General features: G+C 41.1%; 1 protein-coding gene across 1 annotated transcript in view; it reads left to right on the plus strand.

Moving 5' to 3' along the window:
- The window catches only part of Ercc6l2 (ERCC excision repair 6 like 2), a 113,898-nt gene extending 93,793 nt beyond the window's left edge, over positions 1–20,105 (plus strand). Inside the window, exons 18-19 of the mRNA XM_026401976.2 lie at positions 9,063–9,244; positions 15,106–20,105. Of these exons, the coding sequence (XP_026257761.2) occupies positions 9,063–9,244; positions 15,106–16,078 (1,155 nt within the window). The 3' untranslated portion in view covers positions 16,079–20,105. The remainder of the gene's footprint in view (positions 1–9,062; positions 9,245–15,105) is intronic.
- The last annotated feature ends 444 nt before the right edge of the window (positions 20,106–20,549 follow it).

Consider the following 20,549-nt stretch of genomic DNA (forward strand, 5'->3'; position numbering starts at 1 on the left):
AAGGAAACTCTTTCTGAAAAACTATGATTGACTCAGCTCGTATGTGCCTTATCGCCCTAGAATTGAGAGAGCAGCCCACCTTCCCTGAGTGCACTTGTAAGAATCGTAGCTTCTGCCAGACAACAGAGGGAGGCGGTGCCTTTGGGGAGGCCATCAACAGTGTCTGCCACCATTTATCTGGTTGGACAGTAGTCTTTTTTTTGTTAGAACCTGAATCTTAGTCTGTCTTTTTATTCCCAGAACCTAAAATGATACCTAAGTAACCAGTTAAACTTACCGATTTCAATTGACTTTCCAGTGGCTACCAAGGGGAGCCTTCTCAAAGAGATTCTATAGAGATGTGAGGAATTACCCTAATTTATTAATATATGCATTAATCTTGTGCAGAGCGTCAGCACTGGGTAGGATAAATATGTCTAAGTAAAATTTGTGCCATTTTTAAAAATTTTTTTATAATATTCCCTATAATGTAATTTAATCAACTGTTGCTGCTTCTACAGCAAGTTTGTTGGTAAGCTGATGTTTTATTTTAGAGGTATCAGTTATCTTGTAGGCAAGTTACCATAAAGAATCAAATTTTAATTTGTAAACAGTTCTTATGACCGACTACTCAGCATTAAATGCTTTAAAATGTGTTGGAAGACCATGTCCCAGTGTTTCATTCTATATGCAGGGCTAATCTGATACAGGGAAAATAACAAATGCCTCAGAGACAAGAGCGTTTTATTTCTTTCATAAAAATATTTTGGTAAATATCTTCTAAAAATTAATTTTCTTTAGTTGTGCTATTCATGCGAGTTTGTTGAGAGCCTGAAGAGTCTGTAACTCAGGGCTTGGTGTGGCTGCTCTCTGGGTCAGGAGAGCAAATGACCGAGTTGAATAGATGAGACACAAACAGCTGAGATAGTATACAGCCGCACTGGAGCTTCCCATTCAGAGCGACCCCTTTGACTTGTTGTATTATTCCCTTGGTGGGTAAAATTAGGATCTTGGACCTGCAGTAGCATCATTGGTTGCTAGGTTTGGTGTGATATATGTGATTACATAGAGTCTTCAGGCAGATTCCACGAATAAAATAAAGCTGTCATATGAGAAATTGGAAGGAAAATGCAAGGAAAATATGCAGGAGAAGTCTCATGAAGCTGGGTCTTCAGGCTTGGGTGAGGCAGATGCTGGGGAGAAGGCAAGTTTGAGGAAATTTGGAACCAGGAATGAGAGTGCTCATGTGTTTGGTAACCAGTGACAAGACTGGCCTGAAGGCACGAGCCCTGGACAGCCAGGAGCCATGACCTGCACAGGGCACTGTGAACAGACTCCGAAGGCAGCGCGTGTGTGGGAGTGTTCTGATTCATAAGTGTTAATACTGACCTGAGCAGGTTCCATGCTAGTGTTTGTGTTCTGAGAGGTGACACTGAGATGTATCAAATACCTGACCATTCCCCAGTGAAGGCTCCTCCCAAAGCAGGTTTTTGATTTGAATCCAGGTGTTTTCAGATTGGAATGTCATTTGTAAAACCATGCAGAAAATTTGACTTCACTGTATGCTTGTGGTTGTCCTCTAATCAGTCAGCTTTCCTCCCAGAGAGTGAGTGGGCAAGATACAGGGTGGCTCAATACTGCCTTGGGTTTTTGACAACTATGGAAAGCTGCGTCCCAGTCACAGGCAGGCACCTTAGATGACTGAGGATTTTCACACTTGTACAAAGATCCTTCAAAGTGCTTGTCCTGTTAGACTCTCATAGGTCATTTGAATGAATTTTCTTGCTCTGTGTTTTTGTAGTACTGTTGATTCCCGACTTTGCAAAGATAAGCAAATTTATGACTTTTTATGTATTCACATATTCGCCCTTAACCAAAGAGAGATTTCTTTTTTAATCTTTTGTTTGAACACATGTTAAACAAAAGCATTGCTGCCTTCAACTTTACTGTTCAAGGTTTAATGAAGAAGGAAAATCAAAGAGGACTGGATTTTCTAGGCTTCTTGGCAGATGAAGTGATCTGGCTTAGGTGAGGGTGTGGCCAGAGGTAGTGGAGGAGACCTTTGTGTTTTCAAGGTCTGTGCTGGTCTCAAGAGCAAGGCAACTGGCAGACACTTCAGTGACCTAGAACCAGAACACGTCAGGCCTTGAAGAGGGCCAGAGCTGGGACCTCCTAATTCCTTTACAGTCTGCCCATTTCATCCCCATGGACTATGCTCATTTCCTTACCATTTCTACCCAGGTGCCCTCGCAGGTCTTTACTTCCTGAATTAGTGTTTACTTCAATGAATATAAACAGAAAGAGGTTCTTCATTTCCTTAAACTTTCTCTGAACTATTTTGGTTTCCTACTATGTAAATATAGATTCCTTATGTAATGGAGTAAAAAGAAAAATGCTAATGCAAGTCATTTGGCTGTGAGGATGGAAGTCTTCCTTTTTTTTTTTTTTTTAAGGACAATGACATCAAGAGTTGCCATCTGCAGTTTTTTTTAAAAGTCAGTTTTTATTTTTTTCACTTTCATATTGAAAATCTGTAACTTCTTTAGTTGAGACTTCCAATAAATAGCTATTGTTTTATTGAAAGTAAGGCAATTTGACTTAGGTCTACTTTTGAATTGCAGAGAGTGCACTTCTGGTTTAAAGGAATAAGAAAGAGTATTCAATATCAAAGGTTATTTGAATGTTGTATCCCACTGGGCTACCTGAGGAAGGGAACTTTCCTGCAATATCCAGTGTGAACCGAAAGCTTCACAGCCAGAGGTAAGCTATGCAAAATTAGGGATCCTTATTATGCCTAGTGTGGATTCTTTTTTTTTTTTTCCCCAAGTTTTGTTTTGGAGATTTTATTTGTGGGGTCCCCCTCCCATTTCCTTCTTTTAACTGTGGAAAGATTGAGTTGGATCACCTGGAGTTTCAAGTTTGTAGACTATGTACAATGTCTAAGAGTCAACTGGTCATATGATATATAAAGTAAAATAAAACATTTTTTAAAATCCTGAGATATTAGAGGGAAGGGGAGGTACACAATGAACACATCTCTAGCATTTTTCCCTGCAAAAGTGACCTTATATTTATTGTAATCCTAATGTATGTCTTTTATAATTTAAAATAGTAAAGCTATTCTTTAACAGATTATACGCAAACAGTAATATTTATACTTTTAAACATTTTATAAGTATATCAGAAAAAATCAACTATGATTTGATAACTTTATCAAAATTATGTCAAAGCAGATATTAAGTCTTTGAAATGAGCCTTTTTTTAGGAATCATACCAACGGGCACTCTACCATTGAGCTATATCCCAGCCCTTTGCCTTTTTTTTTTAATATTTATTTTTTAGTTTTAGGTGAACATAGTATCTCCATTTTATTTTTATGTGGTGCTGAGAATTGAACCCAGTGCCTCACGCATGCTAGGCGGTCACGCTACCACTTGAGCCACATCCCCAGCCTGCCCTTTTAATTTTTTACTTTGAGACAGGGTTTTGCTGAGGCTGGCCTCAAACCTGAGTTTCTCCTGCCTCAGCCTCCAAAATAGCTGGGATTACAGATGTGTGCGCCCACACCCAGCCAAATGATCCATTTCAAGTTAAACATTTAATCATGGCTAAGTGAAGAGACTATTTTGGCCAGACTGTATTAGAACAATTACCATTTCTAGAAATAATATTTTAATGTTTTAGTTGGATTAGATAATTTTATATGCTAAATTTTATTTTTAATAATTATTTTTATAAGGATAACATTTTGTGTTTAAAGTTTTGACTGTATAAGTGAGATTAGTATCTATATAACTAGCCTTAGCCTTCCTTTTACCTTTTTAACTTATTTAGCTGTGGTCTAAAGGGGAAAGGGCTTCTCCCTCCTCTTTCAGTTCTGCCTGACTGCTCCATCTTAGAATGTGTATATCTAAAGAAGGGAAGGTGTTACTACTCAGAAGTTAGAATATTAGTTCAACATTTGGCAATAAATTCAACTTCACAAGCAGCCCCATTTTTTGTTCAATTAGTTTTTATCATCAAATGGATTTTTTAACTCTGTTTATATTATCTAAGAGTAGTTACTGCATTTCTTACATTTCTTAATAGATTTTAGTTTTGATATATATTCCAAAAATAGAATTTGATTTTTTTAATATAAATACTATAGGGGAAGTACCAAACAAAGTCTAATAATTTGTGGAGCTTATCATGAACATAGCAATTACTAAGTGATAAATTATGCTTTAATAGTGTAACACCTTCTAAAATAGAGTATTAGCAGAAATACTTCTACTATACAAATACTGCACAAAGTATTTGATACTGGAGATTGAATCCAGTGGCACTTTACCACTGAGCCACATCCCAGCCCTTTTGTATTTTGTATTTTGAGACAGGGTCTTGCTAAGTGGCCTAGGTGAAGCTGGCCTTGAACCTATCATCCTCTGTCTCAGAGTCCTGAGTCACACAGGTGCTCACCACTGTATCTGGCTGCACAGAGCTCTCGTCTTCATAATTTTTCCTTGTTTTATTATCATAACCATAATCAGAATCACAGAGTTTAGTACCTTTAATTCTTGGTAGATACTTTTGAAGAATCCTTTTTAGAAAAGTTAGGGGCAGTTGGGAGCTTTCACAGAAACTGGGAGTTTTGCTTTCTTCCTTCCTGTTGTAATACAACATTCTCCATGCAGTACACACAGCACTCTAGTTGCCGGCCACTCTGTCCCCCGGAGGAAAAAGGGGTGATGTTATTTTGCTTTCTTGAGCAGCACAAGGAGCTTCATCCTCTGTCCTAACATTAAGAAGGACTTGTGCCTTTTCAGTTCCTGCTCCGCCTCGTTTTACTGTGCTCCTCCTTCCTTGGGTCTTCATTACTGTCGCTGCTGCACGGTGGTCTTTCCACATCTGGATTTTATAGCTGCCACCTAAGTGGGAATGAACAAATTTTGAATCTAGCCACACAATCTAGAATCTCTTGGTCTGGCCACAGACCTTGTACTTCACAGTGCAGAAGAGATGCCGGCTGTCGCTGCAACAGTGGCTGCACTGTGGCATATTTTCCTCGTGTAGACTGTTGTAAAAGATCGACTGTACTCTTACTGTAAGGCAGGAAAATTTTACTTTTCTAACAAGAACACCAAAATGCTTATAAATTCAAACAGGTATTGTTTTTCAAAGAAAAATAAGACTTCTTGAAAATTACATAAACAGTGTTGCCACTTAAAGCAGTCACAGACTCTTGTGTCTGAAAAGTGTGGTTGTACAGCTTCAAGATTCATAGACACCCCTTCTGAAATCACTGACACCCATCTGCATAACCTTGAAACCCAGGTTAAGAGTCCATATTCCCCCCACAATTGGAAGCAGAATAACGCCCTCCCCACATATGCTCATGAAGTAATTCCTGGAACCAGTTAATATGTTTCTTTACCTGACAAAAGGGAGTTAAAGTCATAGATGCAATTAAGGTTAAATCAGTGGCCTTGAGATAGCTTCTTTGCATGGATGCAGTTAAGGGTGCTAATCAGATGACCAGGATCCTTTGATCCTGGATTATCTGGATGGGCCCCGTCTAATCCGTTAGCTGTTCAAAGCAGAGAACCTTTCCTAGCTGAGGTCAGAGGGTGATATGACCATGGAGAAAGTGTTAGAGAAGAATTGCTGGCTTTTGAAGAGGACCACAAAACAAAGATTGTGGACAGCATCTGAGAGCTAGAAGAGCAAGGAAATGGATTTTCCCCTAAACATCCAAAAAGGATCACAGCCTTGCCAGCACCTTGATTTTAGCCCAGTGAGACCCACATCAGACTCAGTGACCTATAGAAACTTAAGATAATGAGTTTATATCATTTAAAGTCAATAATTTTGTGGTGAATTGTTATGGCAGCAACAGGAAACTGACACACCCTTCCTAGCGCACAGTGTGTTATGTGTTCTCCCTTGGAGCTGCCATCCCACGTCAACCTAGGCAGCCACTGCATTCCTAAGAGCTAACAGAACCCAGGTAAATTCCAGATTGTGCTTCACAACCTGATTAAAGTCTCTTACCAAATGGAAATCTGAAACTAGATAGATTTTTAAAACACAAAAGTTAGGATACTGAGCCCATTTAATAGAAAAATAATTTTACCTTTTTATTATTGGTTGTAAGAATTGGGTTTTGAAATGGAATACTTGGCAAAATGTAAAGATCCACTTGTCTGATAGTTGTGGTTGCAAAGCCTGAATTTTTCTGACGAATTTATAAAAGTGATTGAAAAAAAAACATGTTTGTACAAAATGTGAACTTTGTACTGCTGCCATAGTCAGCAATATCCAGTGTGATCATGTAAATAATCGAGAATTGCCATTGCCTGGCATGATTTCTCCAAGGCCCCAGGAATTTACAGGATATGAGGAAGGGAGTGTTCCTGTTAGCCTTCTCTTTCTGCTAACTCGCTTTACTTTCAGATAAGTGTTCCATCTCTTCTTAAAATAATGGAAAGTTATTTCTGGGGATCATCTAAGGTTATCCACCTTTAGAAACTTTAAATGTTCATCTGATTTTTGATGGAAATAATGCATCAAATCTCTTTTAAACTTATTCTTAATGATTCTACATTTTTTTCTCTTTATTAATAATGTTTTAAGGTACAATTTTGCAAAAAAAATTAAGTCTTTAAGGAAAGTATCTTTAATACTACTGATTACTGCAAAGCCCTGGTTCAAGCTGGTCAGCTGTCATTTTGTGTTTATCCATCTGAGTCACAAAACTTGTAAAGATGTCAATTTATTTTCATTAGAAATGGATTGCTACTAAAGAACATACCATGTTTTGTCTTTTGGTCAATAAAATGAACTTGAATATAAGTTAAACAGGTAAATGTCTAAAAGAAAAAAGCTAAATATGCCACATATTTTTTTAAAATAGGCTGAACATTTAAACCCCTTAAGGGTAGGACCTTCTTGTGGATGTAAATATACTCACATCTCTATAGCTCAAATTCATAGCATGGTGGCAGAAACATAGTGAGTATTTAGTGAATACTTGAGGAATTAAAAAACATTTCCTTTCTATATTCTTTGAATGTGTACCACTTCAATCCAATAGAAACCCTACCAAAAGAAATAATAATAATTATATCATTAGCAAGAATCTGTGTCGATTAAACTCTGGTGGTCTTTGTATGCTTGAAAATGATAGTTTAACTAGGTATAGAATTCCAAGTTGACAGTTTTTTCTATCTGCATGTTAAAGGTATTATCCCATTATCATCTGGCCATGGGAATATTAATGAAGAATCTGATGTTAGTTTGTCACTTCTGTGCAGATACCTTGATTTTTCTCTATGGGAATTTTTAAGATATTCCCTCTAAATGTAATCCACCAAAATACAGACTATTTTAATTTTTGCCAATAGGGATTCTCTTTCTTTTCTCAGTTTGAAGATTCATGCCTTCTTTAATTTTCAACTATTATCTCATTAACATAATCTCTTCCATTTTCTCTGGTCTTTCCTTCTATCATTTTAGAAGTTTTGTATGTCTTCTGACTCTTAATTTCCCTCCTTTTCTTCCTTTTAAATTCCTATATTGCATTCTGAGTAATTTTATTTTTCCAGTTAGGCAACTATTATAAGGATGTTTATTCTACTATTTATCCAATGTATTGAGTCTCTTTCTATTTTTTATTTCAGAACTATATTTCTTTCTCTCTCTCTTTTTTTTAAGTTTGCATTTAGTTCTTTCCCAAATCTGTCTATACAATGCCTCATTCTTGCTAGTGGATTCTATTCCTTCTTTTATCTTTCTAGACCTGGTGAAAATTTAAAGTCTCATTCACATTGCTTTATTTACAATTCCTCAGGTATGAGCTCTCATCTTTGTTGCATCTGACAATGTTCATGGTGTTGGGTTTCATATGTTCTTTATAATTTTTATCCTAACTCTTTTTACCCTCATTGGAATCATAACCATTCTCTGGATTATGGAAGTCTTTCTATGGTATGTTTTTGTAGTCACCCTCATTTAGATCTGTAGTTTTCCCTGGTTCTTAGCCAATCTTTTTTATGTTGGTTTTCAGATTGGGTTTTCCATATTACCCAGGTGGTGCAAAATCAGACTCCACAATGGCATCAGCTGGGCATTTCATTTTTTTTCTGCAATAACTCTGTCTAGAGGAAAAAGGTGGCTTGTGTCTATGCTGTGTCCTAGTTTAGGCTTTCCTTTGAAAATCAGATATTCTTCTCATACCTCCTGTGTTTTTTGTTTGTTTATTCATTTTTTAATGCAGGGAGTTGAATCATTTCCATCTTCCCTCTGCCCTTTGTACCTGTGGATGAGGTTCTGCCCTGTGAGTTGCTTAGTGTCAGCTCTCACTCACCACTGTGTCACTTCTTTGTTGTTCACACCTAGAAACTTTCTTATTTTTTGAGCTCAAATATAATTTTATTTTTGTAATTGTTGTGGAACTGTATCCAGTATTTCTCTTTGGGGAATGGAACGGGGCTTTCCACCTATTCACAATTGTCAAGGAAACTGGAACCATACTGTTTAAAATTATTTTTTAACCTACTCTTGCTAACAATTTACATTTAACAAGCAGCCCATAGTCTAAAATGTTTGATTCTATCTATAGTTTACAAACTGTAGTAGCCTCTTGAAATCACTAGATATTCTTGCAATCCAGCAGAGTTTGAAAACTAGGATTGATGAAAATGATTTATTCATCACATGAAATTGTTCCTTTTTATAAGTTTGGCTACTTTGTAAAATTAAGTAACAAAGACTACTCAATAATTTTGAGAAAAATCACCACTCAAATGTACTGAACTTAAAGATTTTAAGAGTACCCATTTTTATTCCATCATTTATATAGTCATTAATTGGTACCTTTATTTGGGACAGTAGCTCTCAACATGTGTATCAGTATGTCCAGTCTCAGCAATAGAAATAGTTGTATTTTCCCCATTTCATCTTTTTAAAGGTCTAGATTGACATCTTCTGACAATAATTTCAGATGGAGAATGTGTACTTCATTAAAAAGAGCATATTGGGGGAAAATAATACATCTTCCTTCTTTGTCCCAAACCAACCTTTCGTTCCTTCCCTTTTTCCAGACATATGAAGAAAAAGCGAACCCAGCTACAGTGACACACACAAGGACAGACCAGCCACCGAGTGAAGGACCCCTTTCCTCTCCCCTGTGCGTTTCACACCCTGTAAGTCAGAAGAAGAAAAAAGTCTATCGTACAGACCAGAAGACCTTCATAATTGGGGAAACACCAAAAGGAATCCGCAGGTATGTCACATGTGATAACATGGAACTTTAGCAACAATTATCAAAAGAAATATGGATCCTTAATAAAATATACAAATTAAATTATAACCATACTTGACATAAATGTTTCAGAAAAATCTGAATTTGCATACTTTAAAAAATAAACTTCAAATATTTTAGATGTTTTAAAGGGCTAATCCCTAAATTGGTTTTTTAAAAATGAAATCATTGTATATAAAAACATGAGCTCTTAAGTACACTTTTTCATTCATTCATCATCTATTTATTGGGCACCTAATACATGACCAGGCATTGTGCTATGTGCTGAACATACAGAGGGAAAGACAGGCATAGAGCTCACAATGTGGTAGGAAAGGAGTTGACGTTGAACCTTAAGGGTTTAAAAAGTAAAAAAGCACATAAGTGAGTCGTTATAAAGTGGTGTTATAGGAAAGAAATGGACTGCCTTGACCGGGGAACTGAGATGCATGGCAGGGTGGACGCTGCTCTGTAGTGAGCAGGCAGGAAGACCTCTCCATACAGGTGGAGTTTGCACTGAAACCTGACAGATGACCAGGCCCAGAACCTGATTAGGAGTATCCCTGAGAGCAGCTGGGTGTTCAGGGACAGTGTCAGACTCCTGAAAAATAAAGCTAACAGCCCATGAGATGAGGATGAGACAGGCAGGGCTGGAGCCTGTGGGAAGGACTCGGACTTTGTTGCGATGCATTGGAGACCTGTGGAAGAAGAGTGGGGCCTGCTCCATGTGTTTAAAGGGTGGCTTCAGCTTCGGTGTGGGAGGGGGAAGTGGATGTGGGGAGACAGTGGGAAGGATGGGGACGATAAGGAGCCACACTAATGAATGCACCAAAGTGGTTGCCATGGCAATAGAGCCAAATGGATAGTTCCCTTTGGTGATGGACTGACTTGGGGAGAAAAGAAATCAGGATTGCCCCTAACTTCCTGTCTAAAGCCACAGAGTAGATTTTCTGAGTGAGAAAAACTGGGAGAGAAACAAGTTTGGAGTGAAAAACAAAAAATCAGTTCTTTTTCACTCATATGAAGTTTGATATTCTATGGAAATGCACACAGGCAGTGAATATGCCACTCTGGGGTTTGGGGTTTGAGTTGTAAATCTGGGCATCAGGAGCATATAGATTGTAAATGGTTTTGGACCCACAGCACTGTGCGAGCAGCCGGGGAGCAGAGATGGGAAGGAGGGGAAGCCCCGACAGCGTGGAGCGGCCTGTCCTCCTGGAGCAACAGCAGCAGCGTGGGCTGGGGCAGAGGCAGTGCAGGGCCTGAGGCCCCGGGGGTTTGAAGTAGGGAGCGTTCACTTCATCTTATGCTGCAGCCTGGGGTGGAGCAGAAAGTGCCCTTGGTAGCTGCCAACAGAGCTCTTTGCCACTTGGCACGGGCAGTCCGAGAGAATCCGTGGGTGGATGCCAGGGTGAGGGGTGCTAGCAGGGAGCCAGCAGGCCCTGGACAGCTCTTTGTGTTTGGATATGGAAAGGCGCAGTAGCCGGAGGGTACCATGGGGACCAGGGTGAGGTGTTTTGAAGTTGGAAGATAATTGAACTACGTGGGGTATGTTGAGGGAGAAGACTCATGGGGAATGGACCTTGCAGAGAGGTGAGGACAGGAATGACACCCTGGAGAGGCAGTGTCCAGACCAGTGGCCACAGCTGGCCTTGGAGAGGCACTGAAAAAGAAGGGACCATCATGGACACAGACATGATGGATTTTCTCAGTGAATCTGCAATTAAAGCCATATTCAGAGGGAACAAAGTTATCAAATAAATTACAGAACAGGAAATCAAGCTTAGCTGGACTGGAATTCCTGGGTGATGTGAGTCCCCATTTGAGAGTGAGTTTGTACAACCATCCATCCATTCCTGCAGATTTTGTCCAACGAGCTCCAGTTGCTCTGTTGCAGGCACAGAACAGAGAGATGGCCAGGTCTTACCAGGGGTTAGAGTGAGAGGGGAGAGTCAAGAAAGCTGAAGGCTGTTTGTAAAAGAATGATTACAAAATGAATCTAAGCTGAACAGAGGAGGAGAGCGAGCCAGTGGGAGTGAGCGGTGGTCTGGAGGGCTCAGTGAGGCTAGGAGTTTTCGACAGCACTGCTGTCCTGGGCCGGGGAGCAGCTGAGCGGGAGCATAAGACGATTGCGATCCCGGCCCTGGAGGTTATGCAGCTGGTGGTGATGACAGTGGCAGATAGGACCCTGGAAGCAAGCTGACATGAACTGAGATGAGTCTTTGGAGGTCAGTAGCAAAATGGGTGGGCCGGGTTTTCGGTGGCAAGGCCACGTGGACACTGATGTTATGGATACTGATAACAGAGGGTGGAGCAGGAAGCTGCGTCAATCCAGGATCTGGAGTGTTCAGCAGGAAGCAAAGGCCAAAGGAGGCTTAAGGGGCTGGCCCTGGTGGCCCTGGGACAGTGGGAAAATGATGCTGGCTCTGTGGGTTCAAAATGCTTCCCTGGCGAGGGTTGGGGGGTGCACCTCCCAGGGAACTGGTCTTCAGCTGCCCTGGAAAGACTGGTCCCTCAGCTCCTTGGGAAGCTGGGGTGGTGGCTCTCGAGAGCTGCCTGCTGTTGTGCAGAGGGGCAAGCATGTCCCTGCCTGCACAAACATTGGTTCCCAGGACTTTTGCAGGGTCTTTCACTCTGGGCAATTATGTTTCTGAGGCTGCCCATGGACATCTCATTAGTCTTTAAGGAATACAGGTGCCTTTATTCCCTTGGGCAGTGTGTATTTTTTATAAAAGTGTAACAATTAGTTTTGCCTCCTTTTTTCTTCTTTCAGATAGATAGATAGAAGATTGACTCCAGGGGCACTTTCCCACTGAGCTACATCCCCAGCTCTTTTTATTTTTTTATTTTGGGGCATGGCCTTGCTAAGTTGCTGAGGCTGACCTTAAACTTGTGATCCTCCTGCCTCAGCCTCCCGAGCCACTAGGATTACAGGCATGTGCAACTGTACCTGATGCCTCTTGCTAAGTATAGGGGTGAGGATTGTCTAATATTAGAGTGCCAGGGTCTGATTCCCCTGGTCCCCACCAGTCATCCTGGTCAGTCATTAAGGCTCTGAGCCTCTGCAACCACGTGATCATCTGAGTGAGGTTCAGCTTGCCATTCCTTCAGAAAGCCTAGGCAGAGACAAGGTGACTCCAGTTGTGCTGCTCCCTGCCTCCTCAGGGAAAGGGGAGAGGTTGTGGAGTTTTCTCCATGATATAGAACTACTCTTTGTGCCCTTGCTGAATGATACCTATCTTTGGTTTCCCTTTTTCCTCTTTCCCCAAGTGGTTTATGGTAGTTTACTCAGGCTTAGTGATTTTTGCTTGCAAAGTGACTAGCTTTTGCCCCTGGTTGTACTACCTTAAATTCTTGGAGAAAGTTCTTTTGAAGACCCAGAATTAGGAAATCAAGTTAAAAGGCAAAAATAAAATGAATGATAATCATTACTTTTCCTGTTAGGGGAAACCATGTGGCATACTTTTCTTGCAGACTACTCAGGCTAAACAGGGTTTGAAACAGCTGTCCTCCCAGAGGTGACAGACCACAGGGTCACGGGTGAGGTCATGGTTTCAGCCCAGCAGAGGTGAAGTTTCTTTGGCAGCTGCCAAGACACTACCAAGTCTTGGGTAAATAAAAGACATCAGCTCGCAACCCTGCCAATCGCTAACTCTTTGCAAGCACAAATATTTGTTAGAAAGGTCACAGAAATGGATTTGGAGATGATTAATAAACAAAATAATATCATATTACCTCATTTGAACTAAAAACTGGAACCTTTTAAGAACATGCTCGCTTTCCAAAAAGAACATTGGCAATTTCTAAGAAAAAAGTGTGGGAGCACGCACATGTGGGTAAGTTAGTATTGTGTCTGAGATGAGAGTCGCTGGTGGTCAGGTGTGTGTGTGTCTGGATTTGGAACATTTAATAAGACACTCTAGTGAGTACTAGAAGCCACAGTGCTCATCTGAAGTCACAAAAGGAAGAAGCAAGCACGCGCTATGGAGTGCCACTAAAGCCCAAGGAAACACACACTTTATGTAGCCCAGAATGGCTGGTAAAAAAATAATAATAACATGACATTAAAGCTCCTACTTACTTATGTACACTAAAAAGAAATCATTATTTTATCCTAAGAACTCTCTGTTTGCATCACATAAATTCAGTCTTCTCACCTTGGCTGTTGACCCTTTATGATTGTCAGCTGTCCCTTTGCAGTTTCTCCTGTCCCTCCATGCACCTTGTCCCCTTGGAAGTGAACCTGTGTGTGTCCCCTCTTCCCGGCAAGCTTCCTCACTCATCTTCACCTGACCTGAGATGACAGCAGGGAACCCCACCCCCAGCTTGCCCACCAGTAATCCCTGGCGTGGGTGCCCCTGCTGTGGGTGCCAATTGGGCTCTGTACTTGGTATCTCTGCCCTCTTGTAGTTTGACTTTCCTCCATTTGTCCTCCCCAGTTAAGACTATAAACTCCTTAAGGAGTTTTTTTCACTGGTGTGTAGTACTTAGCACATAATAGGGCTCTATAAATATTTGTGGAATGAATAAATGGGTTTTTAAAAGAGCTACTGTATAAAATACAAGTAAAAATCCTAAAACTTTGGGATTTTAATGATGTGCTACAACACTTTATCTTTGGCTTTTTTTAAAGAAGTATTTACAAACAGAAATTCAATATCAGCAATCAGTACCCTCTGTCTTCTTCTTGAGCTACCATAATGGATAACGTAACAACAGAGATTAATCCTCAGAGTTCCAGACTCAGGAAGTCCAAGATCAGGGCATTAGCCAATTCAGTCTTTGATGGGGGTCTTCTTTCTACTTTGCAGATGGCCTCCTTCTCACTGTGTTCTCATGTGGCAGGAGGGAGGGGTGGATCGGGAACTATGAACAAACAGAACAATAACATCCCATTACTTCAAGGGCAGTGAAAGCTGGAACCTGTAAAAAGGCCCTGGGCCAGCTCTGTGGCCTCTCTTCTCATGAGGACACTAATGCTGCCAGATTGGAGCCCCACCCTTACAACCTCATGACCACTGATCCCCTAGAGGCCCTGACCCTAACTACTGCCAGATGGAGTGTTGGGGCTCCAGCATAATTTGGGGGGAACAACTGAGTTCATAGCATGCTCACCAATGGAGAGGAGTAGTCTGTGGCCCAGGTGGCCGTGTCATTCCTCTGCCTCCATCTCACCAGGGTTCCGGAAGGCCCGCCTCCTCATCCATTCTTGTAACAGTGTTTATTATCAATATCCTGTACTAAAACTGCAACAACTTCAAATAATATCTCACCTCTCAGGCTGTCTATACTAAAAGTGGACCAATTGAGAAAAAAAGAATCAAGACTTAACAGTTTACAACTTTCCTTTTAGGCTCATCAAAAAAATCTTATAAAATTTCTATGCTGTATTTGTAGAAAAAGGGTAAAGGAGAGAGAAAGAAAAATATTTCTTTCTTAATTCTTCAGAATTTTCTTTCTGTTCACTGAAACCCTTGACAATATTATTTCATGGATTTTAATACAATATAGATTTTCAAATATACATTATGATTCTCATGTCAGTCATAAATTGGCTCACTGGAGGAGTAGCCAGCTGGAATCCCATAATTCCCAGAAAATACCTGATAGCATAAATCAGAATAACTTAAGAAAGCTGGTGATTTCGTGGGCTAACATAATTTTCCTAGTAGCATAAGGAAAGAGGCCACGATAAAATGCATTCTTGTGTGGAATTAAGCAGACATAAACTAACGGAACAAAATTACATAACTTTGCCTCTACATTTCCTATCATTGATGATGATTTTTCTAAAAATAAAATATAATGAAAATAACCACTGATTTTCTTCATTCAATCTTTAGAAAACAATTTGAAGAAATGGCTTCTTTCTTTAACCTGTCTTCTGTAAAGGAATTCGCTATACATATAACTAACGCCACTTCAGAAGAACGACAGAGAATGCTAAGAGACTTTTATGCTTCTCAGCATCCGGAGGTGAAAGAATTTTTTGTGGATTCTGCTTCAGAATTCATCAAATCTGCCCACAAGGAAGGAGAGAGTACCAGAAATAAATGTAAAGAAAGAAACTCTTTTATAAAAAGAAAACCATCACATTCTAAAAGTTTGTCCTTTAGAGATTGTACCAACCAAATTTCTCAAATTTGCAGTCCAAAAGCATCTAAAGGAAAATCAGTTAAGTTTCAGAGTGACGGTGCGTGTCAGGAAGAGGCACTTTCCAGTGATGCAGAAACTGCAAAATCACCTATTAGCTCTGCTCACGAGATTGACAGTGGGGACGATGGGCGAGCCTCCAGAGACCCGGCGGCCTCCCGCTCTCCCAAGGGCAAGTCAGAGGCACAGGAGAGGCAGCTAGAAAATACCAAGCAAGTCCCAAAGGACCTCACAGGGACGGGCATCTCAAGAAACAGACCCCTTTGCAAGTCAGAAGACAAAAGGGTAGAAAATCCAGAGTTCGGAAATGCTTCTGTGGAAGGCTTGCTTGGTGACACCTCTATTCTCGATCACCTCTTTAAAAGTCACGGGAACGGTCCCACACGACTGCCAAAGAAGGTTCTTTCAAGGCCCATGGAAAAAGCAAAACAGAGACCAAAAGACTTCTGGGACATCTTGAATGAGCAGAATGAGGACAGTCTCAGTAAACTCACCGACGTAGCAGTTATAGAGACCCTGTGTGCAAAAGCACCCCTTGCCGTACACTGCAAAAGGAAGGAAGGGCGGGAAACTTCCCTCTGGAAACCCAATGAGAAGTTTCTGTGGAAAACATTGAACTCCAGTGATACAGAGGAGAACACAGCCAACACACAGAGAGAGTGACACACAAGTGTGTGAATGAATCAGTACACCAGTGAGCTGCCGCTGTCAGTGTCATCAGCACTGTGTCCACACTGATGATACTGTCCCAACACAGTGGTCGGCTTATATTTTTATTAAATTCTTATTTTAGGGTCTGTTAGTTTCAGATGTCGTGATTTGCTTTCCTTGATATGTGACTTGATCTTTTGGCTTTAGTTTTGATTTGGGCACTGGGGACTGAACACAGGGCCTCTCCACCACCAAGCCATGTCCCCAGTTCTGTTTGTTGTTTGTTTGTTTGTTTGTTTGTTTGTTTTGAGACAGGATCTTGCTGAATTGCTGAGTTTGGCCTCAAATTTTCAGTCCTCCTGCCTTAGCCTTCCAAGTTGCAGGGATTACAAGCATGCACCACTGTTCCCAGCTCATATCTGGCTTGATCTTTCAAAAAATATGATTATATTATAGTATAAACATTATGAAATGAAAAAGATTCTAGATTTGTTATCAGAAGACCTTCTGTAACTTTAGATAAGTCCCTTTCCCTGGTGTACATTCATTTCCTAACATGAAAGATTCAGGGTTTGAATCTTTCAAGAATATCAATCAATACAAATATCCTTTCAGTTTGAAAAACCAATTCACTCTCCCAAGTGCCTTTTAGTCATAGGTCAAATCAGGCCCCCACATCAGGAGGGATACCCTGATGTGTTTCTTTCTTATAAGCGTCTGGAAAATCGTTAAGTGCTTTCCTTTTCCCTTGGTATCATGTTCTCTATTTAATAATTATTTAATGATTGTTTCAGATGAAATTAGTACTGAATGGATGGTATTGTGTTAAAATGCTAATTTTATAAATGCTTGAAATCAAAGGTAAATGTTGGATGGTTATATGAGATAGGATGCTAGAGTAATAGGATTGCTAGATACCAACACTCAACTTTTTATAAAACTATTAGGATTTAATTAATATAAATAAAGTTTTGCATAGTGCTTTTATTTATTTAAGAAGGAAGAAATGAATAAATATGTGATTTTATTTGAAGCTGGGCCATTTTGTGGAATTGAATTTAAATGGCTTATACCCAACCTGAAAAGGGCTCCTTGTTGAATTTACTTGTTTAGGAACATTCCTTCCGCCACTGTGTTCTGAGCTGGGAGCTTGAGCCCCAGAGGTCAGGCACAACTACTGGTAAAAGCAAAGAGGTCCTGTCTATAAAGAATCACGTGTGCCAGCATCAGGCCCGGGCCCGGGGCAGGCAGGGGCCTGGGGGAGGCAGGGACTCCGTTATACTTGCCAGCTGCATTAGGAGGCAGTGTCCATCCAGAAAGCAGAGTGAACCAGGTTGTACTCAGACATCACTGTTAGGAAAAGGGCCTTGGGAGTACCAGGGATGGGGGAGCTGTTGCTCAGAAGTGGGGAAAAAAAAAGAAAAAGAAAAGCAGAATCTTTTCTCAAGGCACTGAATGGCCAGGTGTGCCCTGGAGCAAAATATGGCCCTCAACATGGCGGAGCAGGCGACCAGAAAGGGGAAAAAAGAGGAGGGGATTGGGGCCCACAGTCCCCTTCAAGGGTGCATTCCCAGTGACCTAAAGACCTCCCACTGAGTCTCACCTCCGAAAGACCCCACGACTTCTCAACAGCACCTTGGGGAGCAAGCCTTTGCCTCGGGGACCTTTGTGGGGACGCTTAAGACCAAAGGCTTGACCGCAGGAGTCCTCCAGCCCTACCCACTGTGTGTGTCACCAGCTGAATGGGTGGCCTCAGGAAAATGTGCTGCTTTCAATCTTCGTCTTTCCACTAAATTAGAGATGGATTAAATTGTTGGTATTCAGCTTTTTTTTTTTTTTTTTTAAGCAAATGAACTTTATCAGAGGCTCTGTGATTACAACAATTCAAGTCAGGTCTGCAGTGCCAGCAGCACTGCTGGGCTCTGAGGAGCAGGAGGCTAGTGTGAAAACCGCAGGGATGGATGAGATCATGGCTAAGGAACCTTCCAACTCCAAGTTTCCATGATTCTGTTTGCCACAGTCTGTCTTTTTTACTTCTTTTGAAAGCAATGATGGTTTCTGGCAGCCAGCATTTACCACACAGCTCTGAACAGTGGAAACTGAGGCAGGGTACAGACACTTCAGCCTTTGAATTCCTCAGTGTTCCCTTAAAATCCCTGAGACCACTTCTTCAAGGAAATTGATAACATCTGCAATTGGTACAGCTGTCCTAAAATATTCAAGGCAGAGGAGCCTCAGTCCTCAGAGACAAGTTGGCGATACACTTTCCTTGTGTCTACAGAGAAGGAGGAAGCCACAAGCAATACAGAGTTGTTCTTCCAAATTCAGGGGTGGAGTTTCCGGACTCAAGGTATCCTTCCTTCTGATGTTAAAACAACCCTCCTTATGAAATGGTGATAGGAGAGCATAGTTTTTAGAATTTTTATTGTCCTTACTTCATATAAAAGCTGGTAACCATATGTCAATCCCAAAAGTTTTATTGGACATTTACTGGTCTATAAAATCCCAAAGAATGGAGATCACAGCCTGCCTTCAAGGTCATTTTTAATATACAAGCAAACGAGCTCCATCAGTTAGGATGTCACAAATCCAGTTAAGAATGGATGTGTGGGACTCTCCAGCAGTGTCACTGAACCCGTAGGTCCTACGAGGTGCACAGGTCCTCAAAGAACCCTGGGGGCAGGTGCAGGTCTCTGTCCCGGCTCCTCGCCTACCTCTGTGATCACCACAGAAGTGACCTTGTCCACCTCCCACCTTCTTCTGCAAAGCTCCTTCCATCTGGTGCTCTTGGGAATTCTGACAGGACGGTTCACAAGCCACTTCCCACTGGGTGACTGCCCGGTGCACAGGGCCTGTTCATGGCTGGTGGGAAGAACATCTCACTTCTCCCTTGTTCAAGGGCAACACGAAGGCTGTCTTGCCTCTCATGGATTCACAGAGTTTTACAAATCAAAACAGCCCCTCTTGACATTTACCTTCCCAGAGGAGGAAAGAGGCACATTGACTTTTCCTTCCATGGTCCCAGGCTGTGCTGTCCCCAGCCCTCGGCTGTCAAGTCAGAAGCACCTGCAGAGGCTCGACAGTGCACAGACGCTAGGTCCCCCCTCAGAAGACTGCTGCAGGGGTCTAGAGCTGGGCACTGGCGCCTTTGTGGCTTTCAGCTTTCACAGTCACTCTGACATGCCGGTGCTCAGCCTGAGGTTTGTTCCTGAGCAAGGCTCACCTGCTGGCCTTCTGTTCACCTGAGAATCACCATCTCCAGAGAGGCACTTCAGCAGCTCCCCGACCCTACCTCCTTCCACACGACCCCACCCATGCCACCTCCAACCCTGTGGAAATCCAGCGACACGGGGCCAAGTTCATGATGGAGCCTACTCTCTACTTTGTTTGAAAGCCCAGAGTCATCGTTCCTATAGAGATGTCCACACACAGCTGTGTACACATGTTCAAGACAGCATGATTCACAGCAACCAAAACAGGGGAGCAACCCAAGTGTCCATAGATGGGTGAACAGATGTGCAAAATAAAGCATGTGTGTGTTACATGATCCAGCTTTCAAAAGGAAGGAAATTCTGACGCATGCTATGACACAGATGAACCTTGAGGACCTTAGGCAAAATGAAATAAGACACAGAAGAACAAATATCATATGATCCCACTTACATGAGTTAGCAGAGAGAACGCAGACCAGGGGTTACCGGGAAATGGAGGGAGGGAGCAGATGGGTGTGGAGTTTCAGTTTTCAAGTCCTGGAAATAGATAGTGGTGATGGTTGCACAATAATCTGATTGTATTTAATACCATTAATGGTACAGTATGCTTAAAAATGGATAAGATGGTAAATTGTGTTATATATATTTTGCAACTTAAAAATGGGGGGAAAGATAAAGATATAGCCAAAAGCAACTCACTCAATGTTCCATACCAGATTTTAAATATGTGAGATTGACTTTCTATCAATTTCATTTATGTATTTGGAATTACAGCATAAATTGCAGTTTTGGTTTTTACATTGCAATTCCATATGACATTTTTTAAAGCTTCCCTTGTTTTAAAAATTTTGGAAAATAAAATTTATAGTATTATTTTTCTGATTATACTTGTCAATATGAACTTTATTTGCTTTGCTGCAGGCTAACCTATTATGATGGCCATTTTTATTCTCTACATTTCCAAATTTAAGACCAGACTTAATCACAGACCATTCCCATCTTAAAATGGTTCAATTTAGGATTTTTTTTTTTTATTTTTTATGATGGTGCAAAAAGCAATCCACATTCAGTAGAAACCAAGCTTCAAGTTGTGTTGATTGAGCAATACTGCAGTTAGGACACTCTGTCAATATGCCCACCTGTAGGTTAACATGAGTTTTCCAAGCATGTTTAAGAAAGGCTAGCCTAAGCTGTGAAACTCCCTGGGTGTATTAAACACTATTTTGGTTTATGATATTTTTTTCAAGTGATGATGGGATTAGGCATGTGTA

Source organism: Urocitellus parryii, chromosome 13 (genome assembly GCF_045843805.1).
Source record: "Urocitellus parryii isolate mUroPar1 chromosome 13, mUroPar1.hap1, whole genome shotgun sequence".
NCBI lineage: Eukaryota > Metazoa > Chordata > Mammalia > Rodentia > Sciuridae > Urocitellus > Urocitellus parryii.